This window comes from Streptopelia decaocto, assembly GCF_964273445.1.
Source record: "Streptopelia decaocto genome assembly, chromosome: 2".
Taxonomy (NCBI): domain Eukaryota; kingdom Metazoa; phylum Chordata; class Aves; order Columbiformes; family Columbidae; genus Streptopelia; species Streptopelia decaocto.
The window spans coordinates 129,218,612-129,239,269 of NC_138655.1; the positions used below are offsets into that span (position 1 = coordinate 129,218,612).

The following is a 20,658-nucleotide window of genomic DNA, read 5'->3' on the forward strand; positions in this document are numbered from 1 at the left end:
GTTTCTCTCACACATTCACACTTGTGTCTCTGACTACAGTTGCTGTGCATGTGGTTTTTGCCCCCTCCTTAACTGTGTTATCCCAGAGCTGCTACCACCATCACTGATGGGCTCAGCCTTGGCCAGCGGTGGGTCCATCTTGCAGCTGGCTGGCATTGGGTTTGTCAAACATACAAAAGCTTCCACACCTGTAGCATCCCAGCTACCATAACCTTGCCACACAAACCCAATACAGCCAAATAGCACTATTGCTGACTTTTCTTTCATTTTTGTTTTAAAATTTTTTTGAGGCAGTCAACTTTTTGGAGGGTCATGCTTCCCTATGTATCTTACAGGGAGGACCACAAGTACTTACCTACCTGGGATAGTTCCGTTTTCCCCAAAGTGTTTCATGCAAGTCCTTTTTCATCGTTAAATTCTATACGTTAAAGTATTCTTTGTCTTTTTCAAATAGATGGGGATGATACTAGCACATGCCATTTCCTGTCAGTTGTTTGTAATTCTAGATCTGTCAAATCCTGTGGTTGCTGGCAATAAATAATTTGTGAGATCTTTGATCAGAAACCTTGAAACTCGTGTTACATTTTCATTAGAGTCAATCCATAAATAAGAACTATAAAAATGTTATGAGATATATTCTCTGTTACGTTGCTGCAGGGCCTTTCTTTTAAGAGTTCCTGATGGCAAAAAAGAGACATCCTCTCTTAATTAGAGGTGTATCTGATGAAGTGGTTTTTAAATTTTCCTTGTACACTCCCTTTATGTTTGGTTCCTCATAGTACTCCCTAAACAGAGTTATTTCTCTGGCTTTTTCATTATTTCTACTTTAGGGAGGCTGCAAGTCACACTAAGCCCAAAACCTTGAGTTACTGAATGTGAGCAGAAGAGTTTTATATAAAAGGTGTCTTTTATTTCTGCTTCATAGCGTACAAAGCATGTCCTTTTAGCATAGGCTTTTTGTGCCTGTGATGGCAGAATGTTTTGTATGCTAAATTGTGACTAGGCTGTGGCTGTACACTGTGTGTATGTATGTACGTACAGAAAAATATACATATAAAATTCTGGTAAGCATATATATTCAACAAAGCATGTTGTTGTGAAAGTAGTGTTTTATTTAGTTTGTATTATTTTTATAAAAATTAAAAAAAAGAATCTTGTCTCTTGGAAGATACATAACAAAGTATAAAGACGGATCTAGGCTTAGATTTCAACGTTATTTGGGTTTTTTGCATTTATAGCCTTCATCCTTCTGAATCTCTCTTAACAGTTCTGTTCTTTTGAAGAAACAAGATCTAGATTTGGATTTTCTTTTTTAAGCAGGACAGCTGGGAAATTGTAGAAGGACTCCGGGGAGCAATGAATTGTACCCAGGAGCCCCAGAAGCAGGAGGGCTGCTTGCTGAAAAAGAGGAAATGGCCTTTGAAGGGCTGGCACAAGGTAGGAAGGGAATGTTTGTCTGAAAGCTCCACGTCATGTGAGTGGGACTTGCTTGGTGTGGTTTTGTGGCAAAAAGGTTACTTAAGAACAGAGAAAGTGTTTTCCAAATAAATATGGGGGGGATGTTGTGGTTGCTGTTTGTTTGTTTGTTGGTTTTGTTAGTTTGGTTGCTTTTTAATTCTCCATATCTCTGGTTACAGAGATACTTCTTTTTGGACAGAGGGATTTTGAAGTATTCCAAATGCCAAGGTGATGTAAGTGATCAGAAACCCTTTAAGGCCATTTTAAGGTAACAACACGGTTTTGTTCAAAATGACAATAAATCGGTATTGTTGACAATGGGAAATAGAGTTTCAGCAGTTGTAAATGGTAGGTTGAAGGAGGGGAAATGATGATTTCAGTAGGTAATATCTATCCTTTTGTTTTATTCTGGAGTGATTGTATTCTTTTTACTTTTTTCAGATAGAGAGAGGGAAGCTTCATGGCTGTATTGATGTTGGACTTTCTGTCATGTCTGTAAAGAAATCAACAAAATGTATAGATTTGGATACAGAAGAGCAGATATACCATCTGAAGGTAGGTCTTCGAGATTGTTATAACCTTGCTCCTGAAATAACGACGTTAGGTACAGTGGATATCTTATTTTCTTTTTAATAGTAAGAGGTCTGTTAGTTACAGTAATAACTTAGTTTTTAGTCTCAGCAGACTAGTTTACACTTTATAACTTGAGAGGCCTTAGTGTACAGTTCCAGAGTCAGTAATCCTGTTTCAAATAGAAATTTCGAAGATGCCTCACATTTATCAGCGCTCTTTTCACTCAGCACTTTTTTTGGCAAAGGGTATGCACTTGTTGCACAAGTGCTTTTGTTTTCAGTAGTTGTATCTTGCTCTTTGTCTTACCTATAGAGGAAGTATTTTCCACAGTCAAATGTGTATGTAGAAACATAGTGAGAAAAACTTTTCCAATATTTTGCCAATGAAGGTCAGACAAGCTAGCTGTCTAGTCAGCACACAATACCTTAGTTTCTTTTTTTCTGATTTTGAATGCGAATGTTAAAAACCCTGAAATTTTGTGCAGGTGAAATCTCAGGAACTGTTTGATGAATGGGTAGCGAAACTTCGTCACCACAGAATGTACCGTCAGAACGAAATCTCCATGTTTCCTCATGACGTCAATAATATTTTCTTCCCTGTGTCTACTACTGCGGACTCTTTCCCTGGTTTCTGTGATTCTACTCCGGGTAGAAAGGTAATAGTTATGATTTATAAATAATCACCTTTCATCAGGGATTAAATTAGTCTGATTTGTGTTTATTAAGTAAAGACCATAATGGAAGTTTGTGGTGGGGTTTAAGTTATGATCTAAAATGTCAGGAGGAAAATTATATTATTTATTGATCTACTCCCAGCAGTTTTCTCTATGATGCTGTTAAATTTTATAATATTGTTTTAATGCAGTAAATTATATTTTGTGATGACTTTTAAAACTGGATATTGAGTTAGAATTCTCATAACATTTGAGGCATGTATCAGTATTTGTCTGATACGTGCTGGTGAATATTGGTCTGGGTCCCAGAAGAGCACTTGGCTACTTTTTTTTTCCCTTCAGCATTTTTTCATTTAGATGTTAGCTAATAAAACCTCTACCCTTTTACATTAATGAATCTGACTGTGCTTACCTGAGGACTATATGGGAATTATCTGAGAGCCACCACCTGTGGCCACTATTTTTATTTTGAACTGAGGTAGAAGAATTATTCAAACCAATCCAAGGACCATGCTGTAGGCGTGTATGGGGTCTGGATGGGCCCGGTTGGCAGTGTACGTCTCTTTAGGTAAATTCTGTGACTTAGTTTCACAAATGACCTGACAAATGTTCAGTCCATCACTATGACTTAATCTCTTTGATGCAGTCTCAAGAAAGAGTGATTGTGCCTGAAGACAACCTCTGTGCCTTCAGCAGTCTTGCTGATGTTCACCCAAAGAAGCTCTTCTGTTCCAATCTAGAACCAATGATCTCTTCTGAGACTAATGACTATTTTAGTAATACTGTGTTGCTTAGTATAACTCAAACAGCTGTTTCTGCCAAATCCAGAAGAAGTGTCTCCTAAGCAGCAATCACCTCTTTCTCATCCTCCTACCTAAGTCTTTTCTTCCCCTGGCTCTATTGCTGTAGGATCTGAGTGGGCTTGTTCCCTGATACTGGTGGTTCATCACTTTGGTAGGACTATCCTTTCACCAAACAGAAATATGAAGGGCAACAAAGTTGGTGATGGGCCTGGAGCACAAGTCTGATGAGGAGCAGCTGAGGGAACTGGGGCTGTTCAGCCTGGAGAAAAGGAAGCTGAGGGGAGACCTTATCACTGTCTACAACTACCTGAAAGGAGGTTGTAGCATGGAGGGTGTTGGTCTCTTCTCCTGAGTGACAAGTGACAGGACAAGAGGAAATGGTCTCAAGTTGTGCCAGGGGAGGTTTAGTTTGGATGTTAGGAAACGTGTCTTTACAGAAAGGGTTGTCAGGCATTGGAACAGGCTGCCCAGGGAAGTGGTGGAGTCACCATCCCTGGAGATGTTAGGTTAACAGTTGGACTCGATCTTAAAGGTCTTTCCAGCCAAAGTGTTTCCATGTGCCTGCACAGGTCTTTACTGGTGGCTGAGAGGCAGAGGATCTGTGTGAGTGGGTGGCTGAGCAAACAGTAACTCACCGTGTGTCAGTAACAGGGCTGTTGTGCAAAGAGCTGCCGGCGAGCTCTCTGCTGTGCCAGCACCTTTGTGGCTCTGCCAGCCTGCTCTTCCCAGGCTGTGTCTGCAAGGAAATGGCAAACATCTTGTGGCCATTTGGTTATTTTCTCCCAAAAAACAACTGGGATAGAGGAGGAGAATACCGAGGGCAAAAGTGGAACATTGCAAAGCCCCTGATATCTCTATGCCTGTGCAATCCCCCTCTCTCTCTCTCTCTCAAAAAAAACCACCCCAAACCAACAACAAAACAAAACAAAAACACAAGAAAAAAAAAATCCACGTGGCCAGCATATCTAAAATCTATGTTCCTTGTCAAGAAACTAACCATTTCTTCTTTGGCATGAAATACTTTAATTCACTTATAATTTATTAATCCAGATTTGCACTGCAAAGAAGCCCTACTTATTTTCATGTGAAAAATAGAACGGGATAGTTCTTAAGCTGCAGTTAATCACCTTAGCTCAGCTGAAGCTAAATGGAAGTTTGCCAATTTACAGTAGCCCTAGCTTGATGTTAGTTGATATGAATCCAGCAGTTAGGTTATTTTGAGAAAAATATATCAAGTGAACTTTGCATTACATTTTATTTGCCTTTAGAAACACATGATCAGTTTTCACTATTTTTTTTTTAATTTTGTTTTTTTCAGTTGTTGTTGAGAGGTAGGTTTATCTACCTACATACATTTATGTGGAATGCTTGGAATCTAAAGCTTAGCCATGCTGATCAAACCCAAAACTATGCTAACTGGAGCTACACAAACTCTGTTTTGCCTGTTTCTTGGTAATGCCTGCTTCCTTCTACCCTCCTGCTTGTGTGCCCTTCATGTATATGAATTCTGGAAAAGCTGATTATATGAGCTAGATTTCTGAAGAGATAAATGTGGGATTTTTTCACAAAGTGCCACTGCAATTGCTCATCTTTAAATTCAGTTTACTTGTGCTTTTAAAGGGTGCTGAGGTTATTACATGAGTATACATATATAGATAACTAGAGCTCATACAATTTTATGTATGAATAAAACAGCTAAGCTACCTAGATTAATTTTAAAAGTGTGCTTATTGCATACTGACTATATGAATTGACACCATACTGAATGACATCACATGGATAGGGCATTTTATTTTATTCTGCAACTCAAGTTGAAGCTTATACTGTAAATTTTAAAAGACCAACTAAGAAAATGGCAACTGACTGAGATGTAGATGATGTTTCCTATGAACAGATTTAAAACCAGTGCTACCTAAGCTACCTGAGTTTTGACATAAAGTGAGCAAGGGGTAACAAAGTTTGTGACTGCTTTAGAGAAGAGCCAAACACCTTAGTCAGCTTTTCTCATAACCAGTAAAACAGTCATGTAATATTAGTTTAGATGAAACATTGTAAAACTGATTTTAAACAAGATGTTGACAAAGCATGTCATTTGTGCAACTTCTGGACACAGACGTTATTAAAGATGAAAGGTTTAGTAAGGTCTAAAATTAATTAGGCATTTGAATTGCTATTATTTGTAGTTACGTTAGAGAAGAAGACAGCATTATAGGCCATAACGAACTGACAGTAGTATTGAGTAGAAATTTCTTCCCACTGGAAGCTTAATTGCACTGCTTAATGAGCTCTTACACAGAATTTCCAGCATCTCCTGAAGCACCTGGTAGGGGCATTGCTGAAAATGAGGTAAGTTTGAAAATGGTCACTGAGACGTTGTAAAAGGGTGGTATTTACCCAGATGAGGTGCTTAGTCACACATGTATTAAGGCCTGTCAAGCCAAATCACATACTACAGTCATATAACCTTGAGTAAAATTTTTAAATAACATCTAGTAGGTCTTGCTATCTTCACTGGAAAATAGCATGAATAAATACATGCCTGTTGCATTTAAGCTACTTTGAAGGCTTCTTTGGGGAGCATGGAGAGGAACAGAATGTCCAGCTTTGGTCCTGTCCAGATATGTTTCTTCAACTGTATAAAGTTTACTTAATTGATGCAGAATTTTGCCCTTCCTCAAAATTCAGTTTTCAGCATTTTTTTTGGTTCCTTTAGTATTTCCACTGTTCACAGACAGCAGTTATGTTAGATATCCTGACGCTATGCTCAATGACTGTACACCTAGTCTTGTTCATACGCTCTTTTTCTTCCATGTTATTGATGCCTTCAGTCCTTGTGCCTGACTGTGGACCTCAACAGTTGTTTGTCAAATTTTGTGCATACAACACTAAAATATCATTTGTTACTTATTCACTTGTTCTTATTTGGAACAGGCAGGCGGCTTGACCAAACAGAATTCGTTGTCAGCTGGAGGTAACTTGTCATTTTCCTTTTCGAGTAATGAGTCCAGGATTTCATCTTGGCTACAGTCTTCTGAAGACATGGAAAAATGTTCAAGAGGTAATGATATTTGAAGGAAATTGAAAATAGGCTAATATTTCCCCTAGTTTTTATTGACAGTGAGCGTACTACACTGTAAGAAGTCATTATAGTTATGAGTTTTGTCTGAAACTGGAGGGAGCAAAGGGGTGGTTGTCGATTAATTGGCAAATCACTTGATTTCAAAAGGACTAGTGATTTTGGATGTTGGGGTATCAATTGTGGGCACCTCTTCAAGGAAGCAATATATTTTATACATTTTCTTTTATATACAAACATCACCTTCGGTAGTAAGTTTTGAACTTTCTTGAGCCAAGCATTCACAAAAGGGAAGCACCCAAAATCCAGTCATTTAAAAATCACTAACTGTAATTCAAAGTCATCTTCTGCTTTCATGCTTTCCTAAGAGCATGAAGATCTTTCTCTTGTTGGTAGTGTCTGTGTGATACTTATTTGGGAAAGTTCTAACCACCAGTGAGTTTCAGCTCTAATACAGAGGAGCCTCATCTTTAGCTCTAACTCTACAATTCAGTCCTGATGTCTATGGAATTGTTACCCTCACCACGAGGAGCTCTGACTAGTCCCAAACTGCAGTAATGATCACATTATTCTTACTTTTCTGCAACCAACTAGGATAAAATATAGTGATCATTATACACACCATGTAGATACATTTCATATTTTGAATTTGAACTTGAAGATAGAAGGATACAAGCTTTTCATCCATTCATCTAATGAATAGCTTATATTAGCTATACTCAAAATAAAGCTAACCTACAGAGAAAAAACTTCCAGTGTGTCTGTTACTTTAGGGCAACTGAAAATATTCTCTTGTTCAAAACAGACCTCTCGAACTGTCACACATATTTACTGGAAATGAACCAGCTGTTACAGAGCATGGATGTTCTTCACAGGACGTATTCAGCGCCTGCTATAAATGCTATGCAGGTTTGTTGTTCAAAAAACAAAACCAAAAAAGGCTTTGCCTTGCAATTCCAAAAAACAGCCCCAAATCCTAAAGTGTCAATATATTTCTTCTTAGCTCTGCTAGTTTTATGGCAATCTGTAAAATTTTTGTCCTGCATGTTGTTAAAAGGTTGGACCTTTTGAAAGCCCAAAGAAGGAAAAGAGAACACACAGGAGGTGGCGGTCCAGGGTTGTTGGGAAAGAGGCTAAAGGAATGCTACAGGTAATTTAAGTCCTTTCAGTTCCCATCTTTCTCTAAATCTTAGTTACTGATCACTTCTTGGTGTAACCAGTTTAGGAAATATGAATCTTTCCAAGTAGTGTCCTGTGCTACCTCATTCTAAGGGATCAGACAAAACACAGAAATGTTGTCATTGATATCTGCAATAGGATCTGCCCTGTTACCTTCAGGAAACTGGCCACGTTTTTTACCCATTTTTTTCAGTCTGTCTCCAATTTGGGGTGTTGTGGTGTTGGTTTTTCTCATCAATATAGATTTTTGCAAATTCTCCAGATAGTTTTGTACACATTTGCATCCAGAGACCATGTGATAAGTTACTTATAAGTAGGGCAAAATAGTATAGTTATATGCTACAGCTCTCAATGACTTATTTCTTGGAGTTTTGCCAAATCTTCAATTGTGACATCTTGGGCAAAGTTGTATCTATGGTTTCATTTGACAGGTGTCATCCATTTCAAGCCTTTTGGTAACTGTCAGTAGTTTTTCCATTTTTGGTGTCTCCAACATGTAACCCAGGTGGATACAATAAAACAAAATTGTCTTTACAGTTTATAAAAACGTCACAAATGGCCATCCTCCTTACAGGTGCCTTCAGTATTTTCTGCCCCTATGAGACTGCATGCTTCCAATCCTAACTTATCAACGATAGATTTTGTAGAGGAGAAAAATTACTCCGATGGCTCTGAAACATCATCAGAATTTACTAAAATGCAAGAGGACTTATTTCACATTGCACATAAAGGTAAACGAAATTGTCTTTTGTGGGTGGTTTTATATCATCACAATTTAAATTATGATGTGAAGTCTGAGAATGCTTCCTGTTTGATGTTTAGGAAAAGCAGAAAATGCCCTCCCTTCCTGTCATTCTCTTGAGGAATTGCAAATGTTGAGATCTTGACTAATTTGAAAAAAGTGACTTAAACGTGTTGGTTTTTTGTGTTTTGTTTGTTTGTTTTTTGTTTGTTGGTTTGTTTTTTGGGTTTTTTTGGCTTTGTTTTTTAATTTTTTGTCTAGTAAAGGACAGCCCTTTGTTTTATGTGCTAAACTTACGTTGGATTTTTTTGCCAAAAGATAACAATCCTAAAATCAGTTGCTATAAATACAACAGCAGATTTATACTCTTTTGTCTTTGCATGCATGTGTGTATGTGAGCACATGTATGTTTGTGTATTTGGTGTGCTTCACTGTGTTTCGGAGTCAACATTTGTTGGTGATGCAAGGGTTGCTATGGTAGTAACCTATTTTTAGTGAATACAGAAGAGTAAAATCACGTAAAGCAGCCACAGGGGCAGCTTGACTAGAAATGGTTTCTTCTCAGAATCATTTTTCATTAGCAGCCCTTTGCTCCATCATCCTCGCACCAGAAACATTTTTTTTGTTGAAGTGATCTCTGTGAAGAAGGCACTTTGAGCATTTATAGACTTTTGGGAGTATTGGCTTTGTCGTCTTTTGCAGAAGAAAATTATTGATGCTATCAATAAGCATTCTTTGCTTGTTTTTCCCCTCTAGTGCTGATGTCTTGATTCTTTTATGTAAGAAAAGTATCTAAGTAGTAAACTTTATTAAGTCAATTATAGTCAAAACTGATGTATGTTTTCCAAAACAAGAAAACAAGTGGGGGTGGGGTGCAGTCAGGAAACTTGCTATTAAGCAGAGCAAAGAAATTGCCTACTCAAGGTCATCTTACCTAAAATGTCCATGTTGGAAATTTTGGTTAGACTGACCCATGCATCGAGGGGACAATTGACTTGGTGCTATTTAATACAGTATCGCTTTATTAAGAGTACAAGGATTTTTTTTCCCCAAAAGTTGCTTTATACCCACCCCTTCCAAAAAAGAGTAGCGAAGACAACTTTTCCTTTAGCTTTTAATACAAGTTAAATAAAATGTAACATTAGTACTTTAGTATGTAATAATTATTGAAAATTTAACTATTATACAACTTATTAAATTACATTGAAGGTCACTGAAGATTTTGACATGAAAGGCTAAGATAATAAAATAGATCATAAGATAATAAAAGATAATAAAATAGATCATGGTGGATGCATCTTCCTCTCCACTCCCTGCGATACTGTTAAAGATTTCTTCAAATAGGTTAAAGCATGAGAATTAGCTTGGGTAATGGTTTGCAGTGTTGAAATACACCTAAGATGATTTTCTTATAAGAGTAAATTAGGTTACATTATTTCATGAAGTGGTGATGATTCAGGTTAGCCCTGAGTGGATGATGAGGAGAGGTATCAGACATTCCTTGCTCTTTGCCGTTTCCATGCATCCATGCTCAGATTTCGTGTTGTTTCCCTGTAGGTGGATAGATTTTTACATTGCCCATTCTCCTGACTGTATTACAAGGCTTAATTAGGCCTCCAGAAATCCTCTGATTCTCCAATTGAATATGAATGTTGAAATCCTGCATAAACAAATATTACTCGAATAAATTTTTGTTTCTTGTGGTTAAAGAAAAGATTAAACGCCTTAGAAGTAAAAAAAACAAGGAAAGTGCATTTCCCCTTTAAAAATCTAGTAATTTTAAAATTGCATGATCTGTTGTCTGATTTGAATGTTTCAGGCTGGTGATACTGACTCAGGAAGGAGTAGAAGTAGCAGCGTAATGTGGACAACATTCAGGATCTGACCCTTTGAGTCACTAAATCATCTAACAAGCTGAAATTTCTTTATCCCAAAGAGATAACAAAACTGAACACCACAGTTGGCTTGCTTATGGGGAAACTACTAACCCTATAGCTGTGGCACAGTATGTGTTATAGCTGCTTTTTGATTTTTTTTTTTTTCCTATTTCACTTTTTTTCTTCCCTCTCTTCTTCTCCACCACTGGAATTATTAAAGGAATGAGGAATAGAGTCATGACCATCTGAAGATTCAAGCTAATTGGGGAACAAAAGAAAGTGAAGAGCAGATGTGGTTAGTTAGCTTTGTTGCCATCTGTCACAAATAATCGGAGTAATTTTGACTGTGGCTAATATAGTCAACACAGTAGCATTCACCATAAACATTTCTTCTACTAAAAAATCTACCCTATAACCTTGATTAATATGACTTGTTTTTAGTAACCCACCCTGGATCTCTCAAACTAAATTCTTGTTTCTGTCATCATAAATGATGTTTTGTTGAAGTTTTACATAATTGGTTGGATACCATTTGTAGCTGTTTTTAACTGTCACTTTTTACAAAATGATTCTAGTTTACTTCACCTTGAGGTCAGCGTTCAGCACCATATCTGCAGAGAGAGAAAAGCTGAAGCAGATGCTGGAGCACGATGCATCTTCCTCTCCATCTGCACAAATAGTTGGCTTGAAGAATGCCTTAACATCTGTAAGTGACATGCCAAAGTTTGGCAGGCTTCATTGTCATCACATACTACTTCTATATTTCATGGTAGTTAATTTCTGTTTCTTTAGTGACTATTCTGTGCTAGTATTTGCAGTATTGAAGCATACTAAGTTATTATAGATGGCGTTTTTCAAAGACTCTTTCCTAAATGTTAAAGGTATTGTGAAATCACTGAAGTTGATAGATTGATTTAGGTATATAATACAATCCGTATCATTTAATGTTAAGAATCAAAAGGCTGCTCTGTGACAACGAGTCTACTTTCTCTCAAAACATAAAATGTTCAGTCGCTCAGTTCTGGTAGATTGCGGGTTTCCCTTTCCTGTTCCTAAACAGCACTCAAGAATTCACACTGTGACTTGGCATAAAATAAAGATGGTAGTGGCTGAAAGCACTCAGCTGCCCCTTGTAATGCCCTAGAGCTTCATCACGCTGCACCAAGACACCACAAAGCAAATTCAAGTACAACTTGTTTATATTGACTTCCAACCTTAATTATCTGTAGTCACCTAAAAGCAGCAATGGAACTGTTAGGGCAGAGTTCTATTATAAATGACGGAAGATTGTGTTCTTTAAAAAGGCAGGGGATTTTGTTTGGTGTGCTTTTTGTAATTGATTGAGACCAGAACTTTCAGCTTGGTCATGTTGAAATATGTCAACCAAACAGTGATCTGATTTCAGAGCAACAAGGGCCATCTTTACCATCTTTATCTTAAAATTTTAGTGTTTGTTGCAAATTCCTAGTCAGAGGCAAGGGAGACTCCTTGGTATTGATAAATGTGATATAGGTCATCTTAGAATCATTTCAGTATGCAAACTTCCTTTTGCTTTAAAAAAGCTATATATGGTTATAGCTTTTTAGGCACACACTATGCCTCTTTGCCTAAACCCTTAGAGGCCATGATGTCTACAGAGTATTTAGAGAAAGCTGAAACCTGTTGCATGGCAATGATACTCACTCACTTGCACTTCTTTGTTTTTGGCTTTCAGATGTTCTACTCATGATAGTTGAATAGGTGACTTTTGTTTTTCCAGTCTTATTTGTCTACCATTTTATATGCAAAATTCTGGTTTAAGATTTCTGAACTCCACGAACACTCAGCATGATTTTTTTTTTTTCCTGAGCAATGAAATTCTGTTGACCATCTTCAACCTCTAAATGTTGTTTTGAAAGTCCTGCTTTTAGGTCTTATCTGATACTTAATAAGCCTTTTGTAGCCAATCCAGAAGTCATCTGTGAACCCTGGCAGTTTCAGCAGAGGTTAACACCTGTGAAAGCTCTTTGTAGCCTATAGATCTGTAAAGCCATAATGCCAACAGAAAGTTTCTCACCTTGTACAGCAAAGCATCCTGAAGGAGAAAGGAATAAGCTTCTCTGAAGATGTATGGAAGCACAGATCTGATAAACTTGACATATTTCTAGGACTTCCTTGCAAGAGTCCTGTGTTGATGACTTTGACTTAGTGTTTGTTGTTGTTCATTTCACTTTGTTTTCTGTACATGAAGAACAAAAAAATCAAACATAACTCTGTTTTGCTTTCGTTAGCCTGGCAGGGGGAGAAAAGTGAACAGATTTAAAGTGGATAAAACACCACAAACGTGGCATCCCTGCCTCTGCTTCTCCTTCATTAAGACAGGATCCTTGACCTATACACGGTCTAAGCAAAGCAAAGACAGAATGAGAAAAAGTACAATATTTTTATTTCTGGGGGGGGAAGAAGACAATAGAAGAAGAAAACACTATGTAGCAAACATAAAAATTGGAGAATACTATTACAGGAAAGCTGTGTTAATTCTTTTTTGCACTCATTTGTTGTTGTGAGTGTAATGCAATGCTGTCCACTTGAATACTTTACACAGCAGTGGTTTTTGCCTGTATGGCGAATTCAGACCACACTCATGTAAAGCCAGAAATTATATTCTCCCTTCCATCACCACTTTGAGCTTATTGTCTTTCCTGCCCTCCAGACTATTTCCAACAAAAATTACTATTGAAATCAGAAGCATCTGTGGGACAAAGTGAATGTGTGAACAGCAGGGTTCTCCACATCCTGGTATTGATTCAGGTCGCTAAAATGGGCAGTAAGTCTTTAGTATTGTTCCAAAGTTAGTAACTCCATCTTTTTTTTACAGATATATTTTCATTGCAGAGAGGGTTGCATTCTCTTCCTATAAATCTAATCTGACACCTGTCCATCAGATGCACCCAGCAGGACAAAATAACATGAAACAAACATGACTTTGCAGTAGAGGCTTTTTATTCTGATCACTGCTCTTATAAGCTTATAGGACACAAATTGTGCTTCTACCTGTCTGAATTTAAGTTGTGTTTCTCTGCCAGTGGAAGGAAAAAGGAACTGTCTGTAAATGAGGCTAATGGCAAAATCAAATGGTTTGGGATGTGGCAAGAGTAAGAATTAATGCTGAGAGAGGCTAGGTTGAAGGTGGGGGTAAAGGAAGAAAGCTTGAAAAGAAAAAAGATGCACAAAATTCATTTATGACTTATTAAATCAGCTTGCAAAATCTGGTAACTTGAAATATCCCTGCCATCTTTGGCTTTTTTCCTCCATTTATGTGTCTTTTCTCTCACACCGAACAAAAATAGTTTTGAGAGCTAAGGAACAAGGTTTGAAGCATTTATAATAAATGATTTGCTGAGCCAGTAAAAAAATCATCTGGTGGTGTTTTATGCTGCACTTTAAATACTCTTCACCCCTTTTTACGCAATAAAGCCACATTCAAGTTAGTTGAGAGAACTTTATATCCCCAATATTTTTGTTAAATATTCCAGGCAATAGCACAAAACACAGATCTTAAAGACCGGTTACGCAGAATACATGCCGAGTCTATGATCCTTGATTCAGCATCTAATGCAAAATCAAGTCCAGATTTGGTGAAGGTGGGTATGGATTTCCTCTTTCGGTGGTGTCTGTTCTTCAAGCCCCCATATCTAGACAGTGCTGCGTTAGCTGCGTCTTGTCCTGTTCTTCGTGTCCTCCCTATGGTGTGTCGTGTTAGTAAAACGAGTCCGCTTTCGTGGTCGTGAGTCGTTTCTGATGATGCATTGTGAAATATGTGATTTGAAAGACTTTCCTTGTGAGCAGTTTTCCTGAGCACATTTTCATTGCTTTGTGCTGCCGGTTCCCAGTGTTCTCCCCCACCTTCCATCTGCTTCCTATTCAGCATGAACAGACCTGCCACCTTGATGCCCTTGCGCTGCTGTTTCTTTCCCCCTTATTCCCTTGTTAACTTTCAAGTTCTGCAGTTTTTTCTGTTGCCTGTCTAAATATTGTTAGCTCAGAGTGCTGGTTACCGCTGTGGCTCTTGTAAGGTTTAGAACAACTACCAGACATTTCCATGAAAGGATCAAAGAAGCAAGACATACAATAGCCCTTTCAGCTGTTTCCCTGTTTTCACACAAAGAAAAGCAGTCTTCCACATATCCAGTTAGACATTTGGGACGTGCTGATGTTCAGACAGTTTTTTGGCTTGCTGTAGAATGCATGTGAGTCTGGTGTATTTATATAGGATCTGGGTGTTAATGGTGCTAGTGAGGGAAGCAAGAACTGGGTTATTTCTGATGGGTTTTCCTAAATGTTAACTCATATAGAAACCTGCTGTGCTTGTAGGATAAATCTTTCATTAGAACTTGAGTGAATGTTGATACTGGGGGTTTTATATAACTTCTTATTTCCTTTTAAAGACAGTTTAAGTGTTCTGGCTATTCACTTCTGGTTTAGTTCTGTTTTAGTAGAGCTGTTCTTTGGTCCTATTTATATGTTTGAGATTATATGGTGTGGGTTTTGTTGTTGTTATTTGTTTGTTTGGATTTTTTTAAGGTATTTAATAATTCTAATGTCTTTTGCTTTTAATCCCAGGAGAATTTGAACAGCACTTAAACTGCTATCCAGACGAGCATTAATGTATTGGTTTTAATTTCAGGAGTTCTTTATTTTCTTATTTAGTGGAGGTCCTTGCAATGACAATGGATTATTTCTGAAACTTGTTCTATGCACTTTATATACACACACACACACACAGATGAGACAAAAATAGCTTCCAAAACGTCCTTTAGAGGTTTCATTCACAAATTCTTTCTGGTGTGGTTTGGAAAGGAACTTAAGGATGAAATCACTTGTACTGCAGAAGTTTAGTTTTAGATTTTTCTGAGGACTATGACAGAGTAGTGCTGCTGTGAGGAAGACGGGGCCACTGCACAAAATGCTGCTCTAAATGATACATCAGGTACTATGATAGACCTGTGAAAATTGAAACAGTATGAACTAGTACCTCAAGCCTTTGTGTAAGGTAAAAGCTTAGTTTGTCTATTGGGCAGTTTATTTTGTAGTTTAGCATGTCAGGGTGGGAACATGGAAGAAGACAACCTGAAACTTTCGTGTGATAAATATAAAAACCTGCTGTTCTTTTATGAGTCTTTCCTGCTCACTTTCCTTCTCAGATTCAAAACAGTATTGGAAAGAATCCCAGTAGCAATGCTCACATGTTTAAGATTTTTTTTTTAACTTGTAAGCTCCTGTAGCTGTCTTCCCACACACAGACAATGTTGAAGTTTCCTCTTTTCTTGCTGCTATATCAGAAGTATTTTTTTAAAAGTCTTTTGTATGATAACAGTTTGGTTTGTTACCGTGTCACCAATATCAGCCCGTACTGAATAACATTCCAAACTATCACAGAATCTACCAGCAGAAAAGCTTTGAAAGATTTGTCAGCTTGATTATAGACTTGTCAGATTGTTCATTATGTTGTTTTCAAAGTGAAACACTACAATTCCAGCAACATTATGATAGAGCAGTCACAGTTACAGGTTAGTAAAGCATCTCATGCAAAAAAGCTTGAGAGCAGCTAATACACTCCTTTGGGGCAGCCAGCCCTTTTCCTTAGTCTTGGTGGAGTTATCAGGGAAAACAATTGTGCACAGTGTTCTCCAGTTTTTTTTACTGCATTCACAGAATGAACCAAGTCTCACTGGTCACCCCATCTTTGGTAGGCCACCTTTTGGAACTCTGCTTACGCCAAACGTCTGTAGAGCTTCTGTGGGATGAGTTACTGAGATGTCCATGGCAGTCAAATGTGCCTGCAGCAGCAAAAGCAATGTCACTTATATGGCTTTGATAATGTGCTGGTTTTGGTTATCACAGAGCTATCTCAGGCGTGGATATGAAGGAAAACCTCCCAAAGAACAGCATAGAAAATTATCTAGTGATAAGACAGAAAGCTAGGAAAGTATTGCTATTATAAAGGAAGCAACTTTGCCCCTCTGAATTTTTTATGCCACTGCATCACAGGCTTTGCATTAAGCAAGGCTTGGGAGGAAAAGACTAATTCATTTGCTAAGATCAGAAAGGAATGTGAATCTAAGATGTAATATAAAGAGATGGGAGTTTTGTCCTTTTGGGGGCTTTTTGATGACACATTTGTGCATATCTGGCTGAATCCCTCAAATATCAAAGCATTTTTTCATCTTTTTTTTTTTTTTTTTTTTTAAAACTGATTTACTGAATAAGCATTACTCTTTTCCTTCTTTTTTGTTCTCTTTGGTCTGTTTTACTCTGGTTTTAAATCCCTCTTTGAAATACATGCTACCTTTTACTAAATAGGAGGGGGGAGCATGTGCAATCTTCTCCCAGTGTTTTGCAGCCCTTTAAGTTATGTGACTGTGGAACTGCATGCACGAATGCTGTTTGTGGTACTTCTCTCAAAACTTGTTATTTCTTTTAAACAGGAAAATTCAAGAGAAGAAAGCAGAGGTCTGGTTCACCAGGTCTCCAATGAAAGCAGACTGTCTCTTGCTGACTCTCTCACAGAATTTTTTGATGCACAGGAAGTCCTGCTGTCTGCTAGTTCTTCAGAAAATGAGGTCTGAGCATTAAGGTTGACATCATTCTGATGTAGTTTCTTCTTTGCCACTTAACACGCAGTTTTTCTGAGTGCTAACTGCGCATCAGATGGCTGCTAGAAAATGAATATTTTCAAAACATTTAGAAGTCAATATGCTGCATGTATTTATTTGTTGTCATTGTCTCTTCACAGTAAAATGTGGCAATTATTATGAAGAACACTTATATGCACATTAATGCACATGGCAATTAGGTAGCTAGTATGCAGATACTCCATATATTGTACTGTCTGCCTTGAGTCATTACACAGGTGCTCTAAGAAATTGTACTATAGAAATATATCTTCATACTTGTGGTATCTGTAGGTACCTTGGGGCTGATGTCATGCATCTTGAAACTTAATAACTCATTTTGCCACCTCTTCTTGGACTCCGTAAAAACCTTGGCTTTGATATAAGGAAAGACTTCTTAGCTGTGGGGCCAAGAAGATGAAGCATGTCTCCGCTAAAAGAATAGTCGAATTTTCAATGATGGTGATCTCTCCCAAACTCAATTGTTTCTTCTTAGGACTTCTTAGTACTTTCCTGTAGTACCGAAACAGAGCTTAAACAGTTCAAATCTATTCAAATAATAATTGCAGGGGAAAGTAACAATTTTCATGTGCATATGGGGTTATTTTAACGAGTGGTGTATCTTGCTTATTTCCCTGCCCCACACTCAGGTATCAGATGATGACTCATACGTAAGTGATATCAGTGATAATGTCTCAGAAGATAACCTAAGCAATGACATAGAGAATGAACGACAAACTTTAGGTAAGTTCAATGTTGTTTTGTGTTTGTTTCTTTTTTTGGGGATTTTTTTTTCTTCTCTTACTAGAAATAATTTGATATTACAGGTTTTGAGATGTAAACAGCCTGCTATTTTCTGTTACAGCCTCAGTTTGGTTTTGAACAGCACATTCTGGCTAATCTGATTAACAGAGCCCAGGCACCATTGATGCAGCAGGATGGTGGTTCTGTATCAGCAGAGAAACCTGCATTCTTGGCTGCTTTGGTGCAGCTCCCACTTCTTTTCAGTTCTTTTCATGGTCACACGATTTTTCAAAGTAGCAAAGCCTAGCTGCTTTCTTCTTTTTTTTTCCAAAAGTAATTTTCCATTTGTCACTTGTTTTTTGCAGTTTGCAATTTAACAACCACATTAAGAATTCTGTTGCTTTTAGCAGAACTCAGTGTTTAAAGGAAAACACTGGGAGGCCTGATGTATGACTGTAAGGATTTTTTCTTGCGTTTTTTAATCATGAGAGTCTTGTTAGCACAAATGCTTGTTTAATTGTCTTGCTAATTAGAAACAGAACAAAAAAAAAAAAACAAAGAGGGAGAAGAATTTGTCATAACAAACTAATTGGCTTCAACTCCTTTCAGTAATCCTGATGTTCTTCCCCCTCTATCAATATATTTTTAACTTCAAAAAGGCTGAACTATGGTTTCTTACTAGCAGCTGTTTCCTGGTCATCTCCAGGGACCAGTGGATCCCTATGAACTTGGGTAGTTTGAAATGCCTGGAGATCTGTTGTATTTTCTAACTGTTTACAAATGAAGATTTTATTGAAAGAAAGGAAAGAATACATATTGATTTACCTGTTATCTGGACCTTAGTAAACTGTACTAACTTGACTGTTCATATTCTCGTAACAAAGACCATCACTGAAGCTCTTCCATATTAGCATCACCTCCACGTGCTTCTGGTACCTGCTCTCTGTGTGCTTCGGTCAGCCTGCCATTCCCACTAGTAGCAAACTGGAGGCCTTTTTCCTACAGGGTATTAGCTGAACCATGAATTGTGGGTTTACTATCAAATCCTCTGGCCACTGTAATGTAAAAGGTCAGACCAGATGATGGTAATGGTCCAGTCTGGCCTTGAAAGTCATTGAGTCTAGGTGGAGGTCAGATGTCTAAATCTCTTTCAGTATTGTTGCTGGCCATTGCAAACCAGATCTACGTGGGCTTCTCTTTTCTTGGAGAGATGGAAAAACTTGGCTGTATAGAAAATTTGGTATCTGAATATCTTAGTTGTTTCTCATATCTGTTTTGTCACCAGATTACCCCAATTAATGGTCTGGCCCAGAATATGTAGTTCAGTCAATTAGTATTCTACTTTTAATCAGAAACTGTCAAGGGATGTAACCAAATCCCATTACAGAGAGCTCTTTTGAGCAAGGATAAATTTTTAGCATTTACCTTCTTCCTCTCCAGATATCTCCCCGTTCCTGAGGTATCTAAGGGAGCATCCTTGTTTTTGGCCTCTTCTTATTTTCAACAATCTATTCCAAGATGGAAGCATAGGAGCCAACCTCTTAACAGTATATTTTTTTCAGGTAGATTTTTTGATTTGTAGTGCCCATGCCATTTTTATGCAAAAAGGAAGAGTAACAGCAACTCGGTCACGTGAGATATTAGGACTTCTAGTTTGTGAGTAGCAGGGAAGATGGAAACTTCTTCCTCAAAACTCTGGGGCTGCTGATTACACTTGAAAACCTCCATGTGAGGCATAGGCTAACATACATGGCAGTGATGGAGAAATTAGCCCTGGTGGTTATTTGTACTTTGTCACTGTTGGAAGCTTTGCTGATATCATGTTCATGTCAGTGGAACAGCAGAGGAAATACTGCTTGAAATCCTGCATTTAGGGGCAGTGATTCACAGGAAAGAGGTGCTGCCCAGTGCTGGTTTAATTCTTCCAAGACAAATCTCTGTGAGGAAAGCCAGATGAGGACAAGGGTTGACAGACTGGCACTCTACATGAATGCCTCTGAATGGCAGCTGATTCTGGGGCAGGAGCTTCCTAGGTGCTTCTAAGGACATTTAAAGATAAAGTATGTTCTTGTAGCAGCAACTGTATACCTCTCTGAAGTGAGACTGATGTACAGATAAGCCAACATAATCACTTGAGACTAGTTCCTGTTGCAGAAGCTTGTAGCTCTATTTTAATCATGCCACAAATCATTTCATGGCACACTTAGAACTATTTATCCTGTTCCAATTGCTTTGACATAGCAACACAGACCTCAGATATTCATGTCAAGGACTCTCCACATGAGTCCTTTATTATAATCTTCAGCAAACCCATTAGCTCCACAGTTGCTTAATTTCTTCCACCTTTAAAACAGGCCATTTCTTCACTAATGTATGGCAGTCTCTAAAAGCTAACATCACTCAATTTTTTTTAAATGCCAAGCACTATAGGGAGCACTGTGGAAAAGCCTGCATGTAAATCTATGGTGTAGTACATTTCCCTGGTAGGAGTATTCTAAAAAGTCGGAAAAAATAGGTAGGAGTTTGTTATTATGCTCGGATCTCTAAGTTACGCCTTGTCTTCTGAGAAGTGTCAACTTAATTGAAGCTCTGTCAAGGAGGGAGGTTTTATGTCACTTTAACAGATAGGAATCTGTCTCTGTTAGAAATAAAATATAATATTTACTCTTTCAAACTCAATGGAAAGCCTGAGCCTTTCTTATAGCTTCTAAGGGGAAGGAAGGTCATTTTTAATGCATCTTTTGTATCTGGCATTTACCTCGGTTAACATACAGAAATGAAAATCTTGTTCTTAATTTTATCATTTTTATAACAGGCTATCTTCAATCACAAGTGAAATACTTGCATGAATTGTGAGGAAGGAAGTTTTGCCAGAGAAAA

The 20,658-nt window shown here is 37.8% G+C and overlaps 1 protein-coding gene across 7 annotated transcripts in view; it reads left to right on the forward strand.

Moving 5' to 3' along the window:
- OSBPL3 (oxysterol binding protein like 3) overlaps positions 1 to 20,658 on the forward strand; it is a 90,011-nt gene that overhangs the window by 52,046 nt on the left and 17,307 nt on the right. For 4 of the 7 annotated variants that reach the window (XM_082047001.1, XM_082046999.1, XM_082047000.1 and 1 more), the window contains 12 exons: positions 1,318 to 1,437; positions 1,638 to 1,691; positions 1,900 to 2,013; positions 2,516 to 2,686; positions 6,439 to 6,565; positions 7,389 to 7,492; positions 7,641 to 7,733; positions 8,337 to 8,493; positions 10,957 to 11,087; positions 13,897 to 14,004; positions 16,849 to 16,983; positions 17,685 to 17,778. In XM_082047001.1, coding sequence (XP_081903127.1) covers positions 1,318 to 1,437; positions 1,638 to 1,691; positions 1,900 to 2,013; positions 2,516 to 2,686; positions 6,439 to 6,565; positions 7,389 to 7,492; positions 7,641 to 7,733; positions 8,337 to 8,493; positions 10,957 to 11,087; positions 13,897 to 14,004; positions 16,849 to 16,983; positions 17,685 to 17,778 — 1,408 coding nt within the window. The remainder of the gene's footprint in view (positions 1 to 1,317; positions 1,438 to 1,637; positions 1,692 to 1,899; positions 2,014 to 2,515; positions 2,687 to 6,438; positions 6,566 to 7,388; positions 7,493 to 7,640; positions 7,734 to 8,336; positions 8,494 to 10,956; positions 11,088 to 13,896; positions 14,005 to 16,848; positions 16,984 to 17,684; positions 17,779 to 20,658) is intronic. The other 3 variants (XM_082047003.1, XM_082047004.1, XM_082047005.1) reach the window with 3 other exon arrangements.